Source organism: Equus caballus, chromosome 12, assembly GCF_041296265.1.
Source record: "Equus caballus isolate H_3958 breed thoroughbred chromosome 12, TB-T2T, whole genome shotgun sequence".
In the NCBI taxonomy this organism is placed as follows: Eukaryota; Metazoa; Chordata; class Mammalia; order Perissodactyla; family Equidae; genus Equus; species Equus caballus.
Window position 1 is genome coordinate 11,328,348 of NC_091695.1, and position 26,553 is coordinate 11,354,900.

General features: G+C 46.4%; 1 protein-coding gene across 12 annotated transcripts in view; it reads left to right on the forward strand.

Annotated features, from left to right (window-relative positions):
- The window catches only part of ATG13 (autophagy related 13), a 42,174-nt gene extending 17,158 nt beyond the window's left edge, over positions 1-25,016 (forward strand). For 4 of the 12 annotated variants that reach the window (XM_005598028.4, XM_005598029.4, XM_005598030.4 and 1 more), the window contains 17 exons: positions 2,786-2,867; positions 3,837-3,917; positions 4,351-4,470; positions 7,649-7,695; positions 8,829-8,969; positions 10,177-10,217; positions 10,995-11,091; positions 11,417-11,515; positions 12,283-12,376; positions 15,444-15,542; positions 16,297-16,407; positions 16,812-16,948; positions 18,934-19,048; positions 19,610-19,687; positions 19,887-20,003; positions 20,800-20,928; positions 22,704-25,016. In XM_005598028.4, the coding sequence (XP_005598085.1) occupies positions 2,799-2,867; positions 3,837-3,917; positions 4,351-4,470; positions 7,649-7,695; positions 8,829-8,969; positions 10,177-10,217; positions 10,995-11,091; positions 11,417-11,515; positions 12,283-12,376; positions 15,444-15,542; positions 16,297-16,407; positions 16,812-16,948; positions 18,934-19,048; positions 19,610-19,687; positions 19,887-20,003; positions 20,800-20,928; positions 22,704-22,781 (1,653 nt within the window). In that variant the 5' untranslated portion in view covers positions 2,786-2,798 and the 3' untranslated portion in view covers positions 22,782-25,016. The remainder of the gene's footprint in view (positions 1-2,785; positions 2,868-3,836; positions 3,918-4,350; positions 4,471-7,648; positions 7,696-8,828; positions 8,970-10,176; positions 10,218-10,994; positions 11,092-11,416; positions 11,516-12,282; positions 12,377-15,443; positions 15,543-16,296; positions 16,408-16,811; positions 16,949-18,933; positions 19,049-19,609; positions 19,688-19,886; positions 20,004-20,799; positions 20,929-22,703) is intronic. The other 8 variants (XM_070228447.1, XM_023653791.2, XM_070228448.1 and 5 more) reach the window with 3 other exon arrangements.
- The last annotated feature ends 1,537 nt before the right edge of the window (positions 25,017-26,553 follow it).

Below are 26,553 nucleotides of genomic sequence, written 5' to 3' on the forward strand. Positions count from 1 at the left end.
TGTCATAGCAGGGGAGTCAGCCGCTGTCCCTTGCGTTTGGCAGAGACTCAAAGGCAGGAAGACCAGTGGGAAGCTTTATAGTGGAAAAAGGGAAGGCTTCAGGTGTGTCCTGCTGAAGGCTGTTGGTGTGGGGAAGCTGTAGGCAGCCTCACTGCAAGTCAGGCATCCTTTGTGATTGGTTAGGGGCACATGTTTGCCTTCTCTGGCGGGTCCTAAGTTGGAAGCAGGGACGAAAATTAGGGAAGCTGTCAATTATTAATCAAGTCCTGGCTGTTTGGGGCCAATTTTTGTAGAGGTTATTGTTTGGCTTCCTGGACTAGTTGCTAGAGATAGTCCGACTTCCTTGACTGGTTACGTTAGATAGTAGGTTGGCTTCTTGGGCTCGTTAGTGGAGATATAAGGTTGGCTTCCTGGGCTTGTTTCTCCAAGTTGTGGGTCAGAGCTCTATTTTTATACGTGTAGTCTGACCAGCATCTGTTAGTGTATTCAGACTCTCATGAAAAGAAACAGATTCCATAAGAAAAGCAAGCCACAGACTGGGAGAAGATACTCACAGTACATATCCAACAAAGTGCTTATGTCCATTATACATCTTTTAAAAAGTCCTACAGTTCAGTAAGCCAAGGCAACCTAATTTTTTAAATGGGCAAAAGGCTTGAACTAGCACTTCACAAAAGAGGATATCCAAATGGCTAATAAACATATGAAAGGTGCTAGTAGGGGAAATCCAGTGTCATTTGATCACTAATTTAATCATTAATCATTTAATGCAGATTAAATGAGATGCTACCACACTCCTTACCAGGATGGCTGAAGGTACAGAATTAGCCGTACCAAGTGGTGGTATAGATGCGGAGCAACTGGAACTCCCATACACTGCTAGTGGGGGTGAAAATTGGTTCGGATTCGGGAAAACTGTTTGGCAGTGTCTGTTATAGCTAAACATGTGTGTGCTCGGTGACCCAACATGAACGCCCCTGGCTTTACATCTGACGGCACTGAGTGTTGGTGTCCCCCAAAAGAATCATACAAGACTATAATAGCTAAAACAGGAAACAACCCAAATGTTTATCAACAGTGGAACTTATAAATAGATTGTGATGTATTCATAAAATGGCATGTTATGCACAACCAGAAGGACCTACAACTGGAATATACAACTATGTTCTGGGGGCTTTGGGGAGAAGAAGAAGAAAAAAGAAAGATTGGCAACACATGTTAGCTCAGGTGCCAATCTTTTAAAAAAAATGGAGTGTTACATAGCAATGAAAAAGATTAAACTGTTACATGCAACATTATAAATGAATCTTACAGACATAGTGTTGTTGTTGAATAAAGGAAGCTACACTCAAAAGAGTTAATACTGTTTGATTCCACTTATAAAAAATTCAGACAAAATTTATCTGTGGTGATAGAGATCAGAATAATGGTTACCTTTTGGTGAGTTTCTTGACTGAAGGGACACAAAGGAGCCTTCTAGATTATTGGAAGTGCTCTATAACTTGATCTGGATTGTAGTTATATGGGTTAATAAACATAAAAATATTTTTTGAGCTGTATACTCAAGATTTGTGCATTTTACTGTATGTAAGTTATACCTCAATAAAGAACAGTGGGTTTGGTTTTTTTTTAAACTTTTACAGTCATGCACCATATAACGATGTTTCGGTCAGCAGTGGACCGCAGGTACAATGGTGTTCCCATAAGATTAGTACCGTATAGCCGAGGTATGTAGTGGGCTGTACCACCTAGGTTGTGTAAGTACACTCTGATGTTTACATGATGACAAAATCGCCTAATGACACATTTCTCAGAACATCCCTGTTGTTAAGCGATTCATCACTGTGCTAGAGTTTTAGCCTTGACCCCAGGCCTGAATTATTGCCAAGGACCTAATTGGTTTCCCTACTTTTCATACTCAGAATTATTCTACAATATGCCAGCTAAGCTATCCTTCAAAAGCACCGTTTGGATGATACTAGAGTCTGACTGTGTGACTTCCTCTCCTCAAAAGCCTTGAGGGGGCTCCCGTTTCTGCAGTACTAGATGCAGATAAGGCTCTGGCATTGCATTCAAGACTCTCCTAGTCTGGCCCCAGCAGCCATGCTCCTCCCCCATCCATACACAGTGCTTTGGAAAACCGGAATACTTAAAAATTCCAAACCATTTTGTTCTCTATTGCTTATATTTCTTTGTTCATACTCTTCTTTAAGTGCTTTCTTCCTCATGCCAGCCTTGAGGGGCTTGTTACAATGTGCTTCATGAAATCCAGGAATCCTCTGAAATTATATCCAAACGTTTCTATGTATGTGCATTTTTCTGGAGAAAGGGCTTGTCTTGACATCGGATTCTCAAAAGGGATCCGTAAACCCCCAAAAGTTAAATTGATTTAGTGGCCTTTTGAAGGAATGTGAATTAACTCATTTTATGTTTTAACAAAGTTTTTGTCTCATTAAAACATAGTCTTCAACACGCTGGGTCATAAAACATTTTTTTAATAAAGTTATATTTGAAACGTAAAGTTTCAGATTCAGTCAAAATGGCTTGTCCTCATCCATTTTTTAGGCCCCTAGATTTAGGTTTTTGTGTGGAATTTTTTTTCCTCAAAAGATAGTATCTTAATATTTTTCACTTTGGTATCTTTAGTTAGGGGAAAAAATTTTTTCCCCTCCTACATGACTGTTCATACGGCTAGTAGACAATACCATCTCTGTATGCTTTGATGTAGCAATCTCTTCTAAAAGATATTAGTCACATTTTTCAATGATTTTTTTGTTTGTTTTAGATACCTGTAGGCAATGGAAACTGATCTCAATTCCCAGGACAGAAAGGACCTGGACAAGTTCATTAAATTTTTTGCCCTCAAGGTAACATATGCATTCTCTTGAGCCTAGAACTGTTAGAAATAACTTCCGTGCGTCTCCATTTTTAGAAATACAGCATAACAGCTTGCAGCTTGCCCATTTTAAGGGATACTTCTGTCTGTTGTAAACCAAACTGTGAGGTTTGGGGGCGGTACTGGGGGTGTAACTAAAAAGTAGCTTCCAATTTTCCACAGCTACTTGTTCAAAAAAATTTTTTTTTGCAAGGCTGTTTCCAGAAATGTCAAACTGTTATGCCAGGTTATTGGCACAGTTTGTTCCCTTGGGGTGGGAACAAAGACAGTGGATGGAATGGACAGCATTTTGGGCATCTTTCCCTAAGCATCAACCAACTCCAAAATGTCTGACTTTCATTTATTCTTCCCTTCTGGGTAAATGAGAAATTATAACTGAATTTTGAATACTTTAGAAGTTACATTTTTCTAAATCTAGAAATCATTTCTACCTCCATCGCTCCTTCCTCTCAACTATTGCCATGCAAGAACCATCCATGCAGTAGATTCTGGTTGTAAAATTAGTTGGAAGACTTTTACCATATGGGCCGAATGATATGAATACTTGTAGAATCCTTGGTTGAGATCTACTATGATTACATAAGTGTATGGCAGGGGATATTTAAGCCTAGGGTTGGACTTGTTTCTTTGTGAAAGTCAGAGCCACCACGTGCAGCTTTCCCTCTGCCATGTGAGAATATTACAGAGTCCAAGCCTCAAACTATAGTTCCTCTGTTTGGGTGACACTCTGCTCTCAGGAATATTTACAGTATTATTTTTGTGTAGTGTTTTTTCTACCTGTGTTGTTGAGCATTTTAAATTCTACCCTTTCCTGAAGTACGGTTATGATCATTGGCACCTTTTTAACCCTGCGTTGGGAGGGTTTTCGCCCTGATCAGGAGCCGAGTCAATTTGCTAAGACTTTTCAGCTTTGATTTTTTTGTTTGTTTGCCTTTTTTAGACTGTCCAAGCGATTGTCCAGGCTCGACTTGGCGAGAAGATTTGTACTCGTTCATCTTCATCCCCAACGGGCTCAGACTGGGTAAAATTCCTGCTCTTTGCTAAGGGACATCCTGTAGTGCTTGTCACAGGGAGTCACAGTGCAGCAATAAGGAGTGCTGTTTATAGTATTGCTAAATCACAACAGTAAAATATCTAATTCCGTTTGATCCGTTCACTTGGAAAGGATGTTCTTCATCGAGTGTTAGGCGCCTGTTTATTTGGTTCTTGACATTCTGCTCTGATAGGTGGAAAGCTTAGTCTTTACCAGAGAAAAGTATCTTGTTAACTAGTCTTTTTAATAGGTCATTAGCTTTTCCACCCTGAGTGTTGGGGCTTTGATGCAGGGTCTCTCCTCTGGGGAAGGGAGAAGTGAATGAATGTCCGTGTGCGGTACCCAGCATACAGTCTCACTATTTGATGTCTCCAGAATGTTCCTTGTGGTGATTTGACACACAGTCCCCTTGGTTTTCTAGTTCAATTTAGCCATCAAAGACATCCCGGAGGTCACACATGAAGCCAAGAAGGCACTGGCGGGGCAGCTGCCTGCCGTTGGCAGATCTATGTGCGTGGAGATCTCCCTCAAGACTTCTGAGGTAAGCCTCGGGCCAGGCTGGCGTCTTAACTTGGCACTCACACCTCTCACAGTCTGGTTCCAACTCAGTCTCATTCCTGCCCCTTCCCTCTCTGAACGTCTCCTCGCTCTCTGAGGCGGTCCCAGCCTTTGCACTCCCGCCGCTTGGAATGTGCGCTTCACCCTCATCTTCATTTGTGTCAGCTGTGGATGCGCTGTTTCTACTCATCCCTCAGGGCTCAGTGCTCTGGAAAATCTCCCCCTTCTAGTGGGAGAGGTAGCTACTCTCTTTACACTCCCATGTGCTGTGTTTATATTTGTTTCTAGAGTATAACCTGCTGTATTGTGATTTTTTTTTTAATGTGTTTTTACTCACCTTATTCCATGTTAGGTTTGAGGCAGATATTATTACTTGTATGTTTATTAATCTGTTTCCACTACAGGATTGTGAGACTGCATGGTATAATAAAAGGCAGGTGCATCATCATCGCTAATCATCAGGGAAATGCAAATCTAAGATATCACCTTACACCCGTTAGATTGGCAAAAACATCCAAAACCAAGAGTGACAAATGTTGGAGAGGTTGTGGAGAAAAAGGAACCCTCATACACTGTTGGTGGGAATGCAAACTGGTACAGCCACTATGGAAAACAGTATGGAGATTTCTCAAAAAGTTAAAAATAGAAATACCCTATGACCCAGCCATTGCATTACTGGGTATCTATCCTAAGAACCTGATATCAGAAATCTCAAGAGTCCGTTGCACCCCTATGTTCATCGCAGCATTATTTACAATAGCCAAGACGTGGAACCAGCCTACATGCCCAGAAACTGATGATTGGATAAAGAAGATGTGGTATATATACACAATGGAATACTACTCAGCCATAAAAAAAGACAAAATTGGCCCATTCACGACAATGTGGATGGACCTCGAGGGTATTATGTTAAGCGAAATAAGCCAGTCAGAGAAAGACGAACTCTATATGACTCCACTCATAGGTGGAATTTAGTATATTGATAAGGAGATCTGATCGGTGGTTACCAGGGAAAAGGGGGGGTGGGGGGAGGGCACAGAGGGGGAAGTGGTGTACCCACAACATGACTAAGAAAAATGTACAACTGAAATCTCACAAGGTTGTAATCTATCATAACATTAATAAAAAAAAAAATAAAAGGCAGGTGCAGTTTGGAGCTACACAGACCCAAGTTTAGATCCCACCTGAGTGACTTTGGCTTGATTACTTAACGCCACTCCAACCAACACCACCGAAGTAACACAACGCTTCACAGGGCTACAATATTTTCTTATCTAATCCTTTTTGTAAAGTGCCTAACGTAACATGATCATTATGTGTTCCTTTTCATGCTTTGCACTTTTTTTTTTTTTTTTTTTTTGCTGAGGAAGATTTTCCCTGAGCTAACAACTGTGCCAATCTTCCTACATTTTGTATGTGGTCACTGCCACAGCATGGCCACTGACAAGTGGTGTAGGTCCACACCTGGGAACCAAACCTGGCTCCTGAAGTGGAGGGCACCCAACTTAAACACTGGGCCACAGGGCTGGCCCCCCTACTTTACGCTTTTATTCTTAAAGTCAGCAGCTGTGCCACATCTTACTTATCTTTGTAGTTCTTCCAATTCTTTTTGAAATGAAGCAGGACATACCTAATCATCTCTTTCTAGCACAGTGCCTGGGATGGCACGTAGTAGCTCTCAATGACTTTTGTTGAATGAATGATGCCAATACTCATTCCATTGAAACCTTAGCACCAAATAAAGCAAGACTTCCTATTCTTCTTTATTGACTTGCCAGTTTATATTATGAATTATTTTCCTTGGTGACCTATAGGGAGTCCAAAAGGAGTCCCTAGAAGAACTCCTTCCTACCCCCGGCGTCTGTGACATCTGACTGTGAACTGTTGTGATTGTCCTAGAGAAGCCACACCAGCTAGTCCTAGATACTGCTATCCAGTCATCCCTTGATTTTTGGTGGGGAAATTCAAAATTCATCATTTAAGAGTGAGAGTATGATGAGAAGGATATGTTAAGGCTACGTATTTAAGTTTGATCTACAAGTAACGTTTAGTTCTCTGTTCCACACGCTGACCCAAGCCTACTCCCGAACCTCTTCCAGCTGCTTAATAACAAGCTTGCTTGTGTTCAAACGTATGTGACTGTCCTTCTCACTGAGTGACCACAGGCGTGTTACAGGCTTGAGGAATTCTGCCTTTAATCTTTTCTTCTTCTTTCCCACCCACTGGACTAAGTCTGTTCAGAGTAACACATAGGGAGCCTGAACAGTTTGGTTAAAGACATCAGACAGCTAAAAAGATTTTTAAGTAAGGAGCTTGTTAAGGTATTCCTTAACTGTGGGTGTCACCTAAAAATATCCCCTACAGAATTGGAGGGCAAGGCTCTCTCCATAGCTTGAAGTGTCGGCCTTTCTGAAGAACGATTTGGATATACGTGCTAAAAGTCTCAGAAGCATGAATACTCTTTGGTCTAACAATTCTAATTCTGGACATTTGCCTTAAGAAATTACTTCAGGGTGTGTACAGAGTTTTGGTCTCAAGTCTATTTATCACGGTGTTGTTTATAGTAGTCAAAAGTTAGAAACAATGTATACGTCCCAGTATAGGGGGACTGATTGGATAAAATGATGGCCGGATGGCAGAATACTATGCAACCATTAAAGATAACGTAGAACTTTTAATTATAAGGAAAATTCCATGCTGTATTGATTAATAGAAAATAAGTGATAAAAATGGCATATGTAGTATGATCTCACTTTTATTTAGAAAAGTGGCTGATTGGATTATAAATTGATAATCTGATTTTTTCTTTTTGCTTATTTATACTTTCCAATATTTTTTATTTTTTAAAATTATTTATTTATTTATTCTCCTCAAAGCCCCCCAGTACATAGTTGTATATTCCAGTTGCAGGTCCCTCCAGCTCTGCCTTGCAGGATGCCACCTCAGCATGGCTTGATGAGCGGCACTAGGTCCGCGCCCAGGATCCGAACCGGCAAAACCCCGGGCCTCCGAAGAGGAGTGTGTGAACTTAACTACTCGGCCACGGGGCTGGCCCCCTTCCGATATTTTTGTAGTCGTTATATAGTGCTTTGTAATAAGAAAAAAGATAATTTAAAAGAAACAAATAAAACTGAGATATCTTTCACTTGTTCCATCTACAGGGAGATTCCATGGAGCTAGAAATCTGGTGTCTTGAAATGAATGAAAAGTAAGTGCCCTGTCTTAGGATCCTTGGCTGTGGTAGCAGAGGACGAAGCACATGGCATCATATGAACAGCAGGACTTTGTTGCCAGTCCTGGAGGGTGTTCTGACCACTTAACAAAGCCAATAGGTCTTGGCTACAATTTGCTTCATGCTTGGCTTCCAGCCCGGGCAGAGATGACCTTCAGAGGGAGTGTCAGTCCAGAGAGACTCAGACACCACGGGAAAGGAGCAGAGAGAAAGCTGAAAAGGATTTGTTGTTTTCCCAGAGTACAGCCAGTTCTCTAATTAAATCCCCTGCGAGCGCTTGTAACGTGACTACTCTGTTTTGTCTGTTTTTCGTGTGGCAGACATCCAGTAAGATTGCCCCTCACTACTCCTTTTTACACACTGCATTGGTCATGGATTGGAAATGCATGTTATTTCCCTCCTCCATTTTCTTCTTTCAAGGCAGATTAGCTTACTTCCCACCTGAAGCTTCAGTTTTCAAGAATATATAGGAAAATTGAGGAAATGGCAACACATCTAAAGAAAAATCTTTGTAATAAGTATGTGTGGTGTGGGTGTTATTTTTTTTTATTAAATAGAAAATAATTGCCAGGTTATAGTCCAGTATTTTAGTACCAAGCATACTTTTCTCCAGATTTCTTGTTAAAGAGGTAGACAGCCCATAAGATAGTACATTGAAATTGTATTTTCACCTTCAGTAATATAATTGCAATATTGCTTTATCTCTTAGAAAGATAACTGCTTCAAAGCTAGAAAAAAATGTGTTCTGTGCCTTTTGGTGCGCTTCTGCCTGTGTCTAGTGCATGTGAAAGTGAAACTTTGGCTTACCTCAACACTCTGTGGATAAGCTGACAAAGAACTTAGTTCAGAACATGTTTTAATAATAAATTTAATCTTATGCAGTTCCAGCGCTTAATTTGCAGCCACCTCTGTTGACTGTAATACTCTGTGCATGGTGTATTTGGACTGCAAAGCAGATTATATTCTCTCGGAATTTATGAATAATGCTAACAAATTGCTCTCAGTCACTGAATGGAACGTGACTAATATCTCCATATCCGTTGCATTTCTGTTCTTTGTTTTCCGTTAGTCGAATAGGAGAATCCTGATGGTGTCTCTGTGCTCCTCAGGTGTGATAAAGAAATCAAAGTTTCCTACACGGTGTACAACAGACTGTCGTTGCTGCTGAAGTCTCTTCTTGCTATAACTAGGGTGACACCTGCTTACAGACTCTCCAGAAAACAGGGGCACGAATATGTCATATTGTACAGGTAAACGGCATAGCTGCTCCCCTTCTTGATATGCTCCTCAGCCTCCTCGCTTGGCGCGTTGTCTGACCGGCATTCAGGTATTCTGTGACGGACTCTTGGACAGATGGTTGATTGGGTAGTTGGTGCTCTAGCTTGACTGTATCGTCTATCCATCCTCCCTTATGACCCTCAGCCTTGCCAAGCTACCAAGTTGTTCTTTTGTCTATGCGCAGTCCTGGTTCCTGTGGGATGGATTTTGAAGTCCTACTGATACACATGTCAAAGCTGGAAAAGGAGCCTAAGACTTTAAAACACTGCTAATTCAATTTGTTTTTCTTTTTTTTAAAGGTATGGTTTTTTTAAGGTATACGTTGTTGGAGCTTAGTTTTTATTCAACAAACCTATGTAGGTGTTTAGTTTTGGGTGCTATTGCTTGAAAAATACAAAAAATACATTTTAAGTGTTTTGTAATTCGGAATTTTAGCTAACGTAGGCTCCCTTTCCCAGGGAGATTCATGGAAAGGTTCTGCTGTTTATATTTTCAGAATACTCTTACGTGATTATTCTGTAGTGGAAAAGATTTTCTGACTTCTTAACCAATTTACTTTGGAATGACTTGTGACAAGCACGGAGAGCTCCCTTTAATTGAGGATCACTCTTCACAATCTTGTACCTTCTATTGTATATGTGAATGTTGCTAAGAGACTAGATCTTAAAAGTTCTCATCACAAGAAAAAAAGTGCTATAACTATGTGTGGTGATGGATGTCAACTAGACTAATTGTGGTGATCATTTCACAATATATATAAATATAGAATCATTGTGTTATACACCTGAAACTAATATAATGTCCTATGTCAGTTATACCTCAATAAAAAAATATCTAGTACTTTCTAATAGTAGTCCCAGATCTGTTTACCAATTTTATTCATATATTCTTTATTTTCCAGTGGGTATACTTTAAAAACACGTTGCAGGAATGGGAAGAAGAAACTTAAATAGCAGGTTCCACTTAATTATTGTTTTCCTCATTTCTTAACCAAGCTTCTCCATGCACATTCCCATGCCTGCACCGTAATTGAAGTGGTAGCATTTTCACTCCGTTAAAGGAGATGTTCATGCAGATGAGAAAAGAAGGGTTTGTTTTGTTTATTTTGTTTCTAGGTAGTTTGGCTATAGAGGCCCTTGGAATAAACAATCAGGTAACATTTCTATTTCTTCCCTACAGAATATATTTTGGGGAAGTTCAGCTGAATGGCTTAGGAGAAGGTATGTAATAAGGTTGAAAACATCTGTAGTGTTAAGAGCGCTCCTGACTTCAGAGGTGGGCTTGGATGCTGCCTGTAATAATACATAGCTTGTGATTTTAATAGGTATGATCCAAGAAAGGGAAAGACAGGTAGGTGGTCGGAAGAGCTGCCGGGGAATGACTGAGTAATTTTCCCCAAAGCTCCAGTAACTCAGTATTCTTTTTTACTCTTTATGCGTTTGTCTGTTTTCCTGATTTTCTACGTTTCTGATGAGCATCAACAATTTTGAAAACTTGGAAATGAAACCAAGAAAACCAGGAAAGCTTTGTTGGAAGTCTTACTTGCAAGGCCCTGGCTCTTCTAGACTTAGTTCTGGTGTGGCAGCTTGGGCGGGAGTGTAGTTACTTCATAAATTGAGGCGCTTGTGTGGTAAACTCCTCGTGCCCCTTTGCTATCTCACTGGACATGTGACACACCTGGGCAGGGTTGGTTAGGACTTGCTCAAGCTTTAGGACTAATAATCGTTTTACCTCTTTGAAGGTAATTTTATCTGGAAATAGAATGCTGTTTCTTCTGCCAGTATTAGGTCAATATAGGATAAATTGAAAGAAAAAAATACATATATATGCACATACATACATACCCCCACACATATATATGAAATGGAGGCTTCTGCACTCAAGATGCTAAGTGGGTGCCAGAAATTGTACTGTAGGCTGAATGATTCAGGAGGAGACAGACTCGGGCAGTGCCAGCGTCCTCTGGAACAGAGCTCTCCATTTGTCTTTTCTCCTAGGTTTCCAGACAGTCCGTGTGGGGACTGTGGGCACCCCTGTGGGCACCGTCACTCTTTCTTGCGCCTACAGAATTAACTTGGCGTTCATGTCCACCAGGTGAGGAAAGAACTTGGAATCCAAAAGAACTCTTCCAAAGACATACAAGTTTTTTGTCCCCAAACTTCGTGGCTAAGCCTACAATTCAGCTTTGCCATTGCTGAAGTCAGTCCCCTTCTGAAGAAGAAAATCACGAGAGAGACCAGTTTCCAGACTGGAGACTCTGAGTGTCCCAGTGTCAACAATGTAGAGCTGGTTGCTTCTATTTAGGGATGCAGTAGTTAAGGCCCTAGTGGTTCCTGTCGGTAGACATCAGGCCCTCTGAGGACTTCAGGGGCTAGCGAGGCATTCTGACGAATACTGCAATGTGCTTATTGCGTTACAGGCAGTTTGAGAGGACCCCCCCCATCATGGGGATCATCATCGATCACTTTGTGGACCGCCCCTATCCCAGCTCCTCGCCCACGCACCCCTGCAATTACAGGTGAGGCATGTGAAAGGCACTGCCCCAGCTGCAGCGGGGCGGACGCAGCCATCTTGCACAGGTCCCTCGAGCACTTTTGTCAGCTCTCACTGATGGGCAGGGGGCACTGATGGAGAACCCCGTGGCGAGAAATGGAGTGGCGAGTTTCCGTTCTTGCTGCTGCCTCTGAGGTGCACCAAGACTTGAAGTATTCAGCATATCTCAGAAAATTCTTGGACAGTTTGGATCTTGCTGGTAGTGATTTGACTTTTGAGTTGATTTTACTTAGAGACTACAAGAGTGGTAGTAATTTGTGCAATGTCCTTCACCAATAATGGTTTTCAGGGCACCATTGGCACAATTCAGTTATATGTCAGAATCAAATATCTCCAGGCCTAGATCCCAGAAAACAGAATTCTCTAGAGGCTGAAGTAGATGTGTATCAGGAATACTGCCTTTATGTGAAGGTCTTGTAAAGTTGGATAGCTTTGTCTTTGGAGTCTAGATTTTTGTTTCATTGTGTCTCTATTGCTGACAATTCTTTGGCCCCAACACTGGCCAGGCTTAAGAAAATACTCTCAAATGATATGTCAGGTAAGATGTTTGGGTTTAAAAAAAAGAAAACCATTGTCAACCTCTAGATGCTGCTCTGTCTCTCTTTCCGTTATGAACTCTATCTGAAACAATTCTCATCACAACTTTCATCCTTGTCAAACCTCGCTTTGTATCCTTTCTGAAATCAAATGCCATCACCATAAAATTCATGATTTCTTTTCCCCTCACTATAGAACCGCTGGTGAGGACACTGGAGTAACATATCCTTCTGTGGAAGATTCTCAAGAAGTGTGTACCACTTCTTTTTCCACCTCCCCTCCATCCCAGGTAGGGGAGACAGTTTCTGGGGTGGCGGTAGTTATTTGGTACATATATGGGCCTTACGAAATGGTGTCAGAATTTAGATACAGTCTCTTTCGGTGGCAGTGGTAATTGTTTTGAGGCGGTTATTTTGAGAGATGAGAAGAGCCTTCTCATCCAGCGGGTGATAATGCAATGTTTCTAGTTGTAACTATTCTTAACCCACAAGATTCTGTGTAACCTTTACCTTCCTAGGGACATCTTAAATTCCCAAGAAAAATCAGTGACAGAATTCCAGATGCATTCTGATACCAGAGAGGTACTCCACTTGACACTTGTTAATTTGCTAGCTGCTTCTCTTTTGAAGCGGTAAATATGGTTCCTAATAACGGAAGGAACACAAAAGGAGCAATCATTATTTAGCATGAAGTGCCAGTAAAAAACCCGCAGTGCAGTTTTTCTTAATAGTTGACACGGATTTCTGCCTAGTGCATTCTCTACCTGAACATTTTTCCCCATTAGCTTTTCCATCTGAGTCCATCTTCAGCGTCAAACCCAGTTTTGATAAAACACAGGCTCCAAACAATGTTCTCGGCTTCCTGGGAGGAAGTGCCTGTGTGGCCTTGCTGTGTAATGTACATGGTACTGAGATGCTTCAGCTAAGGCGTCACTTTTTGCCAGCTGACTGAACTTCAGAAGGCCACATTCCTTCCCTCCACCCTGAGTCGTTCGTCTGCCTCCTGGCCTGCCGTTGCCTGCTCTGCCTGCCCATCATCTCTATCATTCCCCTCCTCATTGACTTTCACATTAGTTTCATCTAGACCCAACTCAGTTCTGCTTTCCTTTAAACTAGCCCCAGATTACCCCTTTTCACCATCTTATTTTGGGGACCCAACAAGTTAATTAGCTATTCATAAGTTTTTCTTTTTTGTGTTTTTTTTTTGTTAAAAATATTTGAATTTATTCCATCCTGCGTTGTTAGGAAATACTGGATTAAAGTTATCATTCTAATCTGTTTCAAAAGCATAAGTTAGGCACAAAAGCTAACCTAATGTGTGTGAAGGATGTTACAAAATCTATGGATCACTGTTATTTCTGTTGTCCCGGTTTAGAGTTAAAGAGGTTTTTGTTGTAAAGTTGCAGACAGTTTGGTGATGTGAGAACTGTTACTCCCTCTCTCCCCATCAATATATATAGGCATGAGTGTCGCCATTGCTGTGGGAGGGGGTAGCTCTGGTACACTTACTGACGTAGAATAAGGTGGCGGGGGGGGGCGGAGCCATTTGTTGTTTGTGCCGTCGAGTTGATTCCGACTCCTGGCAGCCCTGTGCACAGCAGAGCAGAACCCTGCCCAGTCTTCTGCGCCCTCCTCTCACGTTCCAGCGCTCTATCAGACTGTGCTCCCTGCTGTTCACAGGGTTTTCACGGCTAATCTTTTCGGAAGTGGGTGGCCATGTCCTTCTTCCTAGGCTGTCTGAGTCTGGAAGCTCCGCTGAAACCTGTCCACCACGGGTGACCCTGCTGGTGTTTGAAATCCTGGTGGCCTAGCTTTCAGCCTCACAGCCACACGCAGCCACCACAGTATGACAGCCAGCAGACGGGGGGTGTGGTTCCCTGACTGGGAAGTGAAGCCCAGGCCACAATGGTGAGAGTGCTGAATCTTAACCACTAGAGCACCAGACTGCTTTTTCACTGTGCATATTAGTGGGAGTAGGTTTTTTTTATAATCAAAAAGTGAATATGTCAAGTTTAATGTTCATTAAACAGTTTTGTTTTACAAGTGGTAAATTCATAAACAGTAAATAAAGTTATGACTTCAGAGATAGGAGAGATGGTGAGGCTGGGCCTTAACAAATCAGTTTGTCTCTTTCTCTGACGGTGGAAATTTGACCCGACCCCAAAAGTAAAGGGAAGTTAAGTGGTTTCTGCCCTGATGTTTGCAAAAAGGTTTATCGACCTGTGTAAGGAGAGCCTGTCTTTTTCATGGTATCAGTTGCTTGTTGTGTCTCATAGTTTAAAAGTAGATCACACCAAGATCTCGTCAATACTGAGCACCCATAGGTGAGTCAATACTCAGCAACTCGGATCAAGGCTGCTACAGTTTGGTGTAGAAATATTCGTTTGGAACCTTGACGGTAGAACAGAGTGAAAATCATTTGCTGTCAGGTCTCCTCATTCTTGTAAATATTGCAGTGGTTTTTTCCTTGGTGTAACCGAGGGAATTGCATAATTGTTCAGCAACTTCTGTTTGAGCTTTTGCTAGAGTCCAGTAAATACATGTTAATGTGATGTTTGTTTTGCCAACAAAATAAGGATCATTGTATCATTTGGGCCCAGAGTTGAGTCAAGAAATAGTTGTGGCCCTGAACCTGCTGCTGTGACTTAAGGCCCTGTCTCCAGTTCTAAGCGCTAACCAGCTCACTGGTGAGACTTGAAGAAGGAACAGCAAGTTCTCCAAGGCCATCAGGGACTATAAGGAAACACACACATGCACGCACACGCACACCTGCACGCACCCACTCAGCTTCCCTGGGATAATGTAGGAAAATATGCAGTCAGGTACGTTAGCTCTTCCAAGTTCCAACCAACAACTGTCAACTGTTTAAACCTGTCCCTGCAGATTCTGGGTCCCCACAGAAAGGTCTTCAGCCTAATGTTCTAGCCTCGGCGTCCTCATTCCTCCTCAGCACACCTTGCGTCTGCTCTCAGGCCCTTCCTTTCGGAGGCTGTTCTCTGACATCCTCCCACCCTCTTGACTGAAGACTGACTAATGCTGGGTTCGGGTTTCCCTGTGTTGCCCAGCCGCGCCCCCCCCCCCCCCCCGGCTTGACTCAGCTTTGTTTTCCTCCTGCTCATCAGGGAGACAGGCTGCAGTGGAGCACCCTGGGATAAACGTCTCCTCTTCAGACTCTTCCAGGGGGTCCTTTTTGGAAGGCAGTCATGCAGCTTTCTCCCTGCTTTCACTCCTGACTTCCACTGTGCATTTCAGCCTCTATTGCTACTGCCCCTTCTGGAGTTTTTTTCACTTCTTTCTCAAGTCCCTTTTCTTTTTTCTTCTCTTGTTTCTCCTGTCTCTGTGTGTATCTGTGCACAGTGTGTGTTTACTGTCACAAAGGCACATTTTCAGACCCCTACTCCTGTGGTGACGGACACCCTGAGGGTCCCCATGGCAGGACTGGCCTTTTCCCATCAAGTGAGTCCATACTGGGAAGATGGGGATATAATGAGATGGCATCATTTTATTTAAAAGTTGTAAATAAAGTAAAGTACAGGGTATAACTATTTAAATGTCCCCAAGTGTTCTGTGGGTTATTTTGAGGCTTGATAATTGGTTTTTAAGAGGACACAGTCATAGCACACCAGCCCAAAATAGGATTTCTCTTTTGCCCCTCCTCCTACCATTGATGTGAAAAATACTGGGAGTTATTTATATCTTATTTCCAAATAAACAATCCAAGAGTGGCATTCTTTCTTTTTCAGTATACATAGGAACCCTCCCATACCCAGGGGTGATGGAAGGAATGATTAGAGAAGATGCCTTTTGTTTTAAAGGGACCTCAAGGACAAATGAGAAACTAGAATGACCTGGGAAAAACTGATGACTTTGGCTCCAAGTTCTGCGTAGGCTTGTGCTCCACAGATCAGCTGGGCTGGAAACCAAAACAGTTAGCTGAGCCCCTGGGAAAAGGGGGAGCAAGGAACTCTGGAAGCCTTTGGAAGGTGCAGAGCTGGGAATCCCAGTGCCACTACACACAAGTCTGTTTCCTTATCTAGAACGCAATGGCCTGGTCTGTCTTTAACCCTTCCATCAGGCCCCCGCACCGTGAGGGTGTGGGCTGGGGTCCGCTTCTTACCCTTCTACTGACCTGGATCATTAGTCATACTCTAGGATGGCCTATTTTTTTCTCCTCCTTTCCTCTGCCCCTCTTTGTTTTTCTCTTGCTTAGCTCTCAAGCTCTCGCCTTTCCTATCAACCTGCTGCTCTGGGCGTTGGATCAGCTGACCTGGCTTATCCAGTAGTGTTTGCTGCTGGCTTAACCACCACACACCCTCACCAGGTATCTTTAAAGATGGGAGGACCCTGGGGGCTCCTATGCTGTCTACCTTGCCCTGAGGCAGTGCAAGGCCTCTTGACACGCTGGCATTACTCCAAGTGTTCTGAAGCAAAGCTCTTCGTAACTGGAGGACTGAGGTGACTGAGAGGAAGGGGCTTCTTAGCCTTCAGAAAGGAAAGAGAAGCTGCCCAGTGTTTTCTCCTCTTTCCTTTTGCCTCTGTAGTCATTATCTTGCATGTCTCCCATTGACTGAGTCCTAGAGAGGATACAGATCCAAGGTTTCCTGCCCACTTGGTGGCAGCATTGGTGATGGAAGAGCTGGAAAGCAGATACCATCATGCTAGGTCGTAAGTTTCCCTCCTGACTGACACTGCCATGAGTCACTATTTTTCCATTCTTCCCCAAAGCTAATGGTTCCCGGGAAGGAAGGCGGGGTACCCCTTGCTCCCAACCAGCCTGCCCTGGGTGCCCAGGCCGACCAGGAGAGATTGGCAACCTACACCCCTTCTGACGGGGCCCACTGTGCTGCCACACCTTCCAGCAGGTGAGTTCACGTCTTGGCTCTGCCACTGCTCAGGCTAGCCAGGAGGCCTGTCCTCCCCAACTCATGTGCTTATTTGGTATCAGGGAAGAGTAGCTGTCAACATCAGCTCAGACTTGGCATTTGTGCCCAGAATGTGGAATCCTTAAAGCTCCTGATAAGAATCTTATGCTGCAGCTGGTATGTAAGGAAGCTGACCATGCGCTTTGCTGCCAACAGCAGGGCCTGGCCTGCTAGACCCCTCACCCAGTGGAGGGCCTTCTCAGACATTTTTCTCTGGCCCCCAGATTTATTCCCTTAGAGTTGCTCCTCGTTTTTCCTGAAGACCAGAACAGGGTGTTCACCATCACCTTGGCATCGGGCCACAGTGTATCTTGGTGGTGGTTAGGATTGATGTTCTTTTTCTGCTATGTTAGCGCCTCATGGAGATCCTTTAGGAACAACTATTTTTCCTCACTGCAGTTTTTAAAAAATCTTTGTCTTTTCTGATGACAGAAATGATACAGTCTGTAAAATGCAAATTATCAAGACATTGATTAGGTAGAAAATGAAAGTTCTCATAATTCCACCCTGCAGAAATCACCACTGTTACCTCCTTTTCAAAGACCTGAGGGTCTCAGAAGGGTTAAGTAATTTGCCCAAAAGCACTTAGCTTGCAAAATGGCTGGGCACAAGCCCAGCTCCTGGGACTGCAAAGCCTGTGCTCTGTCTTTCCATGACACTCAGAGTTCTCCCATGGGCAGCCGAGGCTGTCTTGACCTGCTCTGCCCCTCTTGACTGGAAGGCCCCAGAGATCATGACGGAGATTGCCTGACCGCATCTTAAATGCATTTTTGGATAATAGGAATTCCTGGAATTTTTTTTTTTTCATTCCCACAGTGGAGTGGTGGGAGGGGAATTGTTTGGGAAGGTCTTTTTGTGCTATCCATCAGGAAAAATAATTACTTTCATTCCTGGCTTCCCAAATTTCCATCCTCTTATCCCTCCCCTGTTAGATAATCAAAGGAAGATCTTGTTAGTCATTTTACACTCATTTTCTGAGCCTCGACTCCTGGGGCATGTCTGGGAGTAGCTGAAGACAGGAGGCCCTGTTGAGGGGGTTCTTTACTAAATCCAGATCGTCAGAGCTCAGGGCTCCCTCAGTGCTGCCTGGAGTCCAGGGGCCACTTGGATTGCACAGTCCTCCTGCCCACCTGCAGCCGTTGGCCACAGGACCTTTCCTGTCGGCTGCAGCTTGCAGGGCTGTGTCTGCTGGTCTCACAGCCACAGGATGTCCCCTTGTTTCTGCTGCTTGGAGCCCCCATCATCACGTCATCACCATTCTGGAGGGCTGGAGAGGGCAGGAGTGAGAGCAGCCCAGTTGAAAGGCCTTGCTGAACAGAGGGATGATTGGAGGCAGGGAGCGGGGAGGAAACATAGTACGGCGCACAGAGGACCTCAGCCAAGTGATCTCGTGGGCAGACAAAGGCCTGGCCATCTAGAATCAAATTTGGGACTCTTGACTTAGAATAATGGCAATGTCTCTTGTGAGGTAAGGCTTAAGTTTAACATTGTACTGTAAACTGTACAGTCTTATGGTATTTTTAGATTAAAAAAGATGTAGAAAAGCTGAAACTGAGTCTGAAACAACTAAACTTATAGTTGTTTCTGAGAAATGCTTGCCTCTATGAATGATTGCCCTGTGCACGGTAACTGATGCTCCTCATCGATATTTCAGCTTAAATGTTATGTAAGCTTTACACAATTGTGACACTAAGTTTCACTCAGATATGCATAATTTTAGTTGTTCCAGGAACTCTGCTCTCAACTCAGAAGGGAGGGGGACAATGGCAGCAGCCAGACCGCATATTGGCATTTGCCATGTGGGTGGGCTGGCAGGGGCACCTCCTGCCCTAGGCTGCAGCCCCGCAAGACGGTGGCTTCACGGGGAGCCGTGGAGGCTCAGCTGTGGTTTGAGAGTGAATACCCACACTACCTTTCTTCTGCAGCGAGGACACGGAAACTGTATCAAACAGCAGTGAGGGACGGGCCTCCCCACACGACGTCTTGGAGACCATCTTTGTCCGAAAAGTGGGGGCTTTTGTCAACAAACCCATCAACCAGGTGATTTTTCTGCCACTGCCACCTGTGGGAATGTCTGAGCCCTTCGAGCGGGCCTTACAGGCAGGGCTCCTAACCTGGGATCTGTAGAAGTGCTGAAATTGCATGCAGAATTGTGGGAGGGTGAATATTTTGTGAAGAGGATTAATAACCTACAACACCCCTCCAGAAGAAGTTTAGAACTATTGTTCTGTGATCTTTTAAGCTTACGGTAGGAGAGGGAGACCAGACGCCTTTTAGCAGAAACACACTGCATGGGAGTGTCATTGTCTCAGCCTAACTTGAAATAGGAAGTTTCTCCTCAGCTCTGTCAGTGAAGAGCAGTTGTCGCCGAAGTACTCTGGGTCGAGCTTCCTGGGGAGCCCTAACCCCTGTTTCTGCTGTGGGCATGTGATGGAAGGCAGGGGGAATTGAGGGGGTCTCCAACAAGACAGGAACCTGAGGTGTGGCATGGTCAGCCTAGGGGTGCAGACTTGCTGGACCTCTAGGCTCCTGGCAGCGTCTACGGAGGCACGTAAGCTGGGGGAGGCACGGGCGCTAATACTTCCTCCTGTGTCCCTTCAGGTGACCCTGACCAGTTTGGACATACCCTTTGCCATGTTTGCTCCCAAGAATTTGGAGCTGGAGGATGCCGATCCCATGGTGAGTCCACCACTGACTAAAGTTTCCAGGGAGAGGGTGCTGTAGTCGTCGTCGTCCTTCCTCCACAGACCCGTAGCCATGCCCGTTGGTCTATGGATTTGTGGCCCACGTTGGGTCCCTTACAAAACCCTTGGTTGTTAACGGTAATTTGCACCCAGAGTGCAGAACCAGCCCCTGCCTCTGCCTTTGTTTGAAACAGGTGAATCCTCCAGATTCCCCAGAGACTGAGTCTCCTCTCCAAGGCAGCCTGCACTCTGATGGCTCCAGCGGGGGCAGCAGTGGCAACACTCATGACGACTTTGTTATGATTGACTTCGTAAGTTGCCATCACTTTCCTAGACCATTGCTGCCCCAGGGGAGATAAACCTGGAGCATCCATTGCACTTGAACAGGACTTCTTCACAGGAATCAGATGGGCCGGCTTAGACAGAGGGGATGGGGCAGGTGGGTGCCCGGCTGTGCAGTTCATGTGGGCAACCTGCCCTCATACTCTGCTTGGGGAGACATTTGGAGGCCCATGAACAATAAGGCATTTTGTGACCAACCATGTGGCATAGTGGTTAAGTTCGCACACTCCGTTTCTGCAGCCTGGGGTTTCGTGTTTCAGATCCCAGGCACAGACCTAGCACCACTCATCAAGCCACACTGTGGCAGCGTCTCACATACAAAATAGAGGAAGATTGGCACAGATGTTAGCTCAGGGACAATCTTCCTCACCAAAAAAAAAAAAAAACCCACCAATGAGACATTTTGTGCCATGTCTTTGATTGAAATTCGTAATGAAATTCATCTCTAAATGGTGGTTTCCCAGTGGAATCCTGAATGGATAACCCTTTGGTAAGGAGAGGAGTTTGAAGGAAGGGGGCAGAAACCTAATTAGGGGAGAGGAATGTGATCATCAGGATTAGAATTCGATGGGCCAGCAGAGAAAGGTGTAAAGATGCTCCTCCTAAGATAAGCCTGGAGGAACCTCTTTTTTGGTAATTACTGAAAGGAAGGAGGGTTGTTTATAGCTTAACTCCTGTGGTTTTCCTCTGTGGTCCAAGGCAAGCTAAACTGAATCTGTTTTATTTTTGAAGACAAGCTAAACTGAATCTGTTTTATTTTTGAAGAAACCGGCTTTTTCTAAAGATGACATTCTTCCGATGGACTTGGGGACCTTCTATCGTGAATTTCAGAACCCCCCTCAGCTGAGCAGCCTCTCCATAGATATTGGGGCCCAGTCAATGGCCGAGGACTTGGTATGGAAACCCCTCCCCCTACACCTCATCCTCTGACCTCCCGTCCCCCTTTGGTGGTTACTCCTGCTCCACAGGCCTAGAAATTTCTTCCTGTTACTCCTCCCACCCACTCGCCTCCCATCTTCCCTTAACAGGAAAGAGATACTTTTAGACCATTATCTTCTTTTGATCACACTTGAGATTTGCATCGTGCCTGGGAGTCATTTTCTTGCATTTGCGTGCACTGACTTCCTCCTTTCCTCTGCACACTCCCAGCAGCACTGCCACACTCCTGTCGTTTGGTGCCTGCTGGCTGCTACTTGCTGGTGCCACTAAGCCACGCTGCTCCAGCAGCTCTTTAGCTTGCCAGGCAGATGCCGGTGGTCCAGGGTAGAAGAAATAGGAGGTCCTGACTGCTGGTGTTCTTGCCCTTTCCACGGACAGCCCGTCCCTCAGCTAGCGGTTCTCATGCTTAGCCAGATGTCCTGGGACTGCCTGTAATCACCACATCTCCGCTGAGGGTATTCCCTGTTTCCTGCCTCTGGAGGACAGAGGAGCGCCCTGCACAGCCACAGACTCTGGCTGCCCCACATCATGAGATGTCGGGGTCCCTCTGCTTGAGGTGGAAATAGTGCCTCCTGTATCGAAATTAGAGGAGTGGCTCAGGACCTGGATATAGCTGCCTCTGATCTCTTTAAACAGAAAAGCATGCACAGTAATAATAACATAAGGTAATAATATCCTTAGTAATATTAACATTTCCCGAGGCTTTCTAGGTGCCAAGCGTTTTTCTAAGCGCTTTATGTGAATCTTCAGTAACCCTAAGAGGTAGGTTTTCGTATTGTGCCGGTTGACAGATGAGAAAACCAACACTGAACAAATAACTTGCCCGTGCTCACACGGAGCCGGCGAAACGAAGCTTTGATCCCAGGGAGTCTGGCTTCTGATTTGGGTCTTTTAACCACTGCCTCCCGAGCCTCTCATTTGAAACGTGCTTGGAAGGAACTGGACTCCAAAGGCTGTCAAAGTGACCTGCAGCCGGTTGCACCGGCCTGCCAAACCCACCCGCGCTGTCCGGTGTGTCCGGGCCACTTTATAAGTTCTGAGGCAGCACAGTGTCCCACCTTTCTGAGTACCTTGCGCCTGTCAGTAAATCTGCAGATGCAAATTCACCAGTAGAGACAGACCACCTGATTAAGATCCAGTTTCTATTAATAGTTGACACTTGAGGGCAGTTAAACTTAACTCCCTGTGGTTCTCTTTTATGTTCTCTCTCAACCCGCCCACGTCAGCTGATGTAACGAGGCAGACTCCTAGGCTTCCCCGCAGGCTGCTGAGTCGGCATCTCTTGGGAGCATGGTTGGGATGCCTTGTTCCTGCGGGACTCTGATGCCCGGCACCGGGTGTGAAGAAATCTTCCATAACCTTTTCTTCATTGGTAGCACTCTGAACCTGCTGTTTTATTCTAGTGTCAGTCTAATCAGTGCCAAAGATATTTCACATGTAATTTCTCTGCCATCCTGTTGTTGGCGTGGTCCTTTTCTATCTCATTAAGTGGGTGGCCCACTTGGGTTTCCTAGGCTGTTCTGTCCACCCTCCAGCCCCCACGAAACCCTGCTGGACATAAGCCCGCTGTCCGGTGCCTGTTCAGCTGCGCTGCCTTCCCCTGCTCTCCCAGCTCAGCCCTGCTGAGCCGGCTGTCTGCGGTGGCCCCTTCCTCAGCCCGGGGGACTGGGCAAGCTGCCTCTTCAAGGCCCTGCCTGAACAGGCCGCTTTTCTCTCTCCGCCCGGTACAGGACTCGCTACCAGAGAAGCTGGCTGTGCACGAGAAGAATGTCCGAGAATTTGATGCCTTTGTAGAAACCCTGCAGTAAAAGTTGGTGTCCTCGAGTACCAGCATCCCCTCTCTGTGGTCCCAGGAGACAGAGAGCCTCTCACTCATCAGCTGCTCGCATCCCTGGTCCTGCTCCAAGCCAGGTGGAAGGGAGGCTGGGGACCCAGACATCCCTGCTCTTGCACCTCCTGGCAGCATCAAGCCAGTGATAGCATTTGAGAGGACTGAACCTCTAGCCTTGGAGATGGGAAGACGGTTTGTAACAGAGGGGCCTCCACAGGGCCATCTGCTTACAGCACCCGTCAGCAACTGCTTCACAAAGGCTGTCGTCCCGTTCCTCCTGCTGCCACCCCCCGCCCCGGGTCTGCCCTACGGCTGGCCGCTCGCCTGCCTGCTGTACCATCAACCGTTTGACATTCCAGCTGGTGGCCCAGAGTCTGGTGTGGAGGCAGAAAGAGGAAGGAGACAGTGCTGGGAGGAAGAAGGAAGGACTCCTTCAGGCTCTCCTTGTTGTTTCCTTTAGTTCTGGTATCTTCTTGCTCTCTCTCTCCCCCCTCTCTGCCCCTGTGCCTATACTTTTGGCAATATGACAGGCCTCCTGCCCAGGTGATGAGAACTCCAGAGTCAGCCTTTCCCGCCCTCGAAGGTTGTGCCGCTCATCCCTGAACAGAAGGTCCGAGCAGCCCTGGTGGCTGCCGTGCTCAGCTCCTCAGCTACGTGGGGAAACGATCCTAGGACTGCGTCTAGGATTCTGTCATTGGGCATCAGCAAAAGTTCTTCTCTTCCCTTCCTCCCTCCCCCTGTTGCTGCTCCTTGGTGGTAGAACACGCTAATTATTTATTACTTTGAGAGAGATCAGATATTTTATAGAGAAAATACGTCCGAGGTTAGATGTTTTCACTTGGGGAAGGTGGCCTCTCTCTGGGCAAGCCTCCTCGGTGGAGGTGCCTCAGAGTCCGGCTTGCTGCCTGCAGATCTTGCTTCCCATATGTTTAGAGCAGGATCCAAGAAGAGGGCTGGCTGAGGGCAACAGAACCTCCCAGAATCGCTGCATTTGAACTGACAACAGGCTTTCCCTTGGACGTATTCCTGGTGAGAGCCTCGAGTCTCTCGGCTTCTGCAGACCTTCTTCTGGCCGCCCAGCAAGTCTTGGGTGCCAAATGTGATGACTCCCCAGAGTTGTGCCACATACAGTGCCCCAGGGCCATTGTGGCTGCCCTGCTGTGGCCCTGGGGAAGGACAGACAGGCCTCCTTCTGGGGTACTTGTTCCTCTTTCTTGGGGCTGAGTTGTGGGCTTTTTCCTCCTTCCGCCTGGGCCTGGCCATCACCGTCCTTTAATCCCAGGGTCTGTACACTGCCCTGAGGTTTACTGGTTGGATTGGTTCCTTGTGAAGAAACCAAAGCTGGGTATACAATTGACTTAGCCCTTCGGGTATCGTTACTTGAGTAAGCGCAGTGCCTAGCCTCCCCCACCTACCATTTGTCCCTCTCCCACTAACTGGTAGTCCTGGCCCAGGAGAGCTAGGCCTGCTCCCACCCTGGCCCGCCCGGGGTGGGCACTGGCAGCAGCTGTTCTGCAGTGGAGCAGGTGGCCCTCAATTGCTTGTTAGTAAATGCATGTGACATTGTTCCCACCTACAAGGCTGACCTCCGAGGGCCAGAGTAGGCTCTGTTGCTGTCTCAGTTAGGCTGAGCCCTGCCCCGTTGCATGCATTCCGCTGCCACAAAGAAATGTTCCCAGCAGTGGTGTCCAGCTGGCCCTCCTGCCTTTGGGCCAGAGCACACCGATGGCCTGCTAAACCCATCCAGATTTACCTGCAAGGCCCTGGTGCTGAGAAGGGTGAAGGCCTGGTACGTTTGATTGCCTCCCCCGACTGGCCCCAGGATCTCAGCTGCTGCCCTCCATCCGAGGCCAAGCATGGTGGGGCCTGTTAGCCATTGTCTTCTTTGACTCCTGACTGTCAGCCTCTGCAGGCAGCATTCTTCTTCAGGACCCCATCAATGAGAGGCCAGGGAGGCTGAGCCCTGACTTTGAGCTGAGCCTGGGAGGAGCAGAGCAACTGTCAAGGCCGGCCCTTGCCCCTCAGCCCTGTCCGAGGCCAGGTATGAGCCCTAGACTGACCCCTGCAGCACCCTGGGACAGGGCTGGGGCCAGCCACCTGAATCCAGGTGGCACAGGCCCTCCCGCTCCTCCAGCCTACCTTGTTTGGAAGTACGGAGCTATACTTTAAAATGTATTCAAGAGGTTTCCAATAAAAGTTTTTCTGTACTTTACAGCCTCCTGTTGTGCAAGTTGTCTAAAATCCTAGCCAACTCCCTCCCACTTCTGCGTAGGCCCAGGTCACCGGCAGGCTCTGTGGAAGGGGAAGAGCCGTGCGTGTGAGCACAGAAAGGCTGCAGAGTCAGGCAGGCTGCTTTGAATCTTGGGGTTTGGCCACTTCCCAGCTGTGCAGCCTTCGGCCCATCAGGAAACCTCTCAGAGCCTCCGCATTTTCCTTGGCTGTAATGTTCCCATTTCCGCGGCTTGTATGCAAATACTGAGTGAGATAATGTGTATGAAGTAGACGTGCATGTGAAGCGCACCCATAGCACAGTCTCCGTGAGATGGAGGCCCTCATCCTCAGCTCTTTCCCCTCTGCAGCACAGCTCACCACTCAGCGGGAAAGACAGCTGACAAGGCACTGCCGTGTTTGCAGTGGGGGCTGGGCACAGAGAGCGGGCGCCCTGAGCTGCCCAGCCCTGCTTGCTGATCCAGTGTGAGGGGTTGTGGCCGAGCAAACCAGACAGAGGGAAGGGGTGAGTGAAGCATCAGGGAGTCAGGCTCCTTCAGGTTTGCTAGCTGCCCCAATCTGACACACAGCTCGAGTCAGGGCACTGGGGGAGTCTCTGACAGCCATGGGGATGATTGCTGTGGCCCCCTGCGGGCTTCTGCGCAGACATCCAGCCCTGGCAGAGCAGCTCTTGCTTCCTAGTTTGTGCCCGAGTGGGAGGAAGGGAGCGGAAGGTGGAGCCGGCATCCCAGAGGAGAGGTGCTTCTAGAGGCAAAGGACTGCCTGTCCGACAGATCCAGACAACTGCCGTCTGGGCTGCTCCCCATCTCCTTCAGGCTGAAGCCAGGCCCCAGGGCAGAAAAGTGCCAGTTAGAAAATCCTTGGGGGCTGGCCCCGTGGCTCAGTGGTTAAGTTCGCGTGCTCTGCTGCAGGCAGCCCAGTGTTTCATTAGTTCGAATCCTGGGTGCGGACATGGCACTGCTCATCAAACCACGCTGAGGCAGCGTCCCACATGCCACAACTGGAAGAACCCACAACGAAGAATATACAACTATGTACCGGGGGGCTTTGGGGAGAAAAAGGAAAAAATAAAACCTTAAAGAAAAAGAAGATCCTAAATTCGACCCAAACCTGGGGCTGATTAAGAATGGGGCCCTGGGAGCCCTTGCTTGTTAATAAACAGCACATGACATTGACCATGATACCTGACCATGCAGCCAGTCAGGAGAGAGTCGCCCCACCCTAGCGTCAGGAATGGTGGAAAGACTGTCCCTCGTGTCCTCACCTTCGATTGGGATCCCCCCAAAAAGCAAAGTGTTCAGTTGTCCCATGCCTGCCGACGGTGTCCTCCCCCCTTATGCATCTCGCTGCACCCGGGCCCCGGAGGCCTGCTGTTGCTAAGGCAGGGCGGACTGGCTTTGAGTCACTCAGCAGAGGTCCTGCCAGGAGCCCAGCCCAAGTAAACAGCTTTCCCCGCTTCCCGCTCCCTCTCCTTGTTGCCCGGGGTCACTGCCCCTCTGTTCTAAACAGTCCCCCAGCTC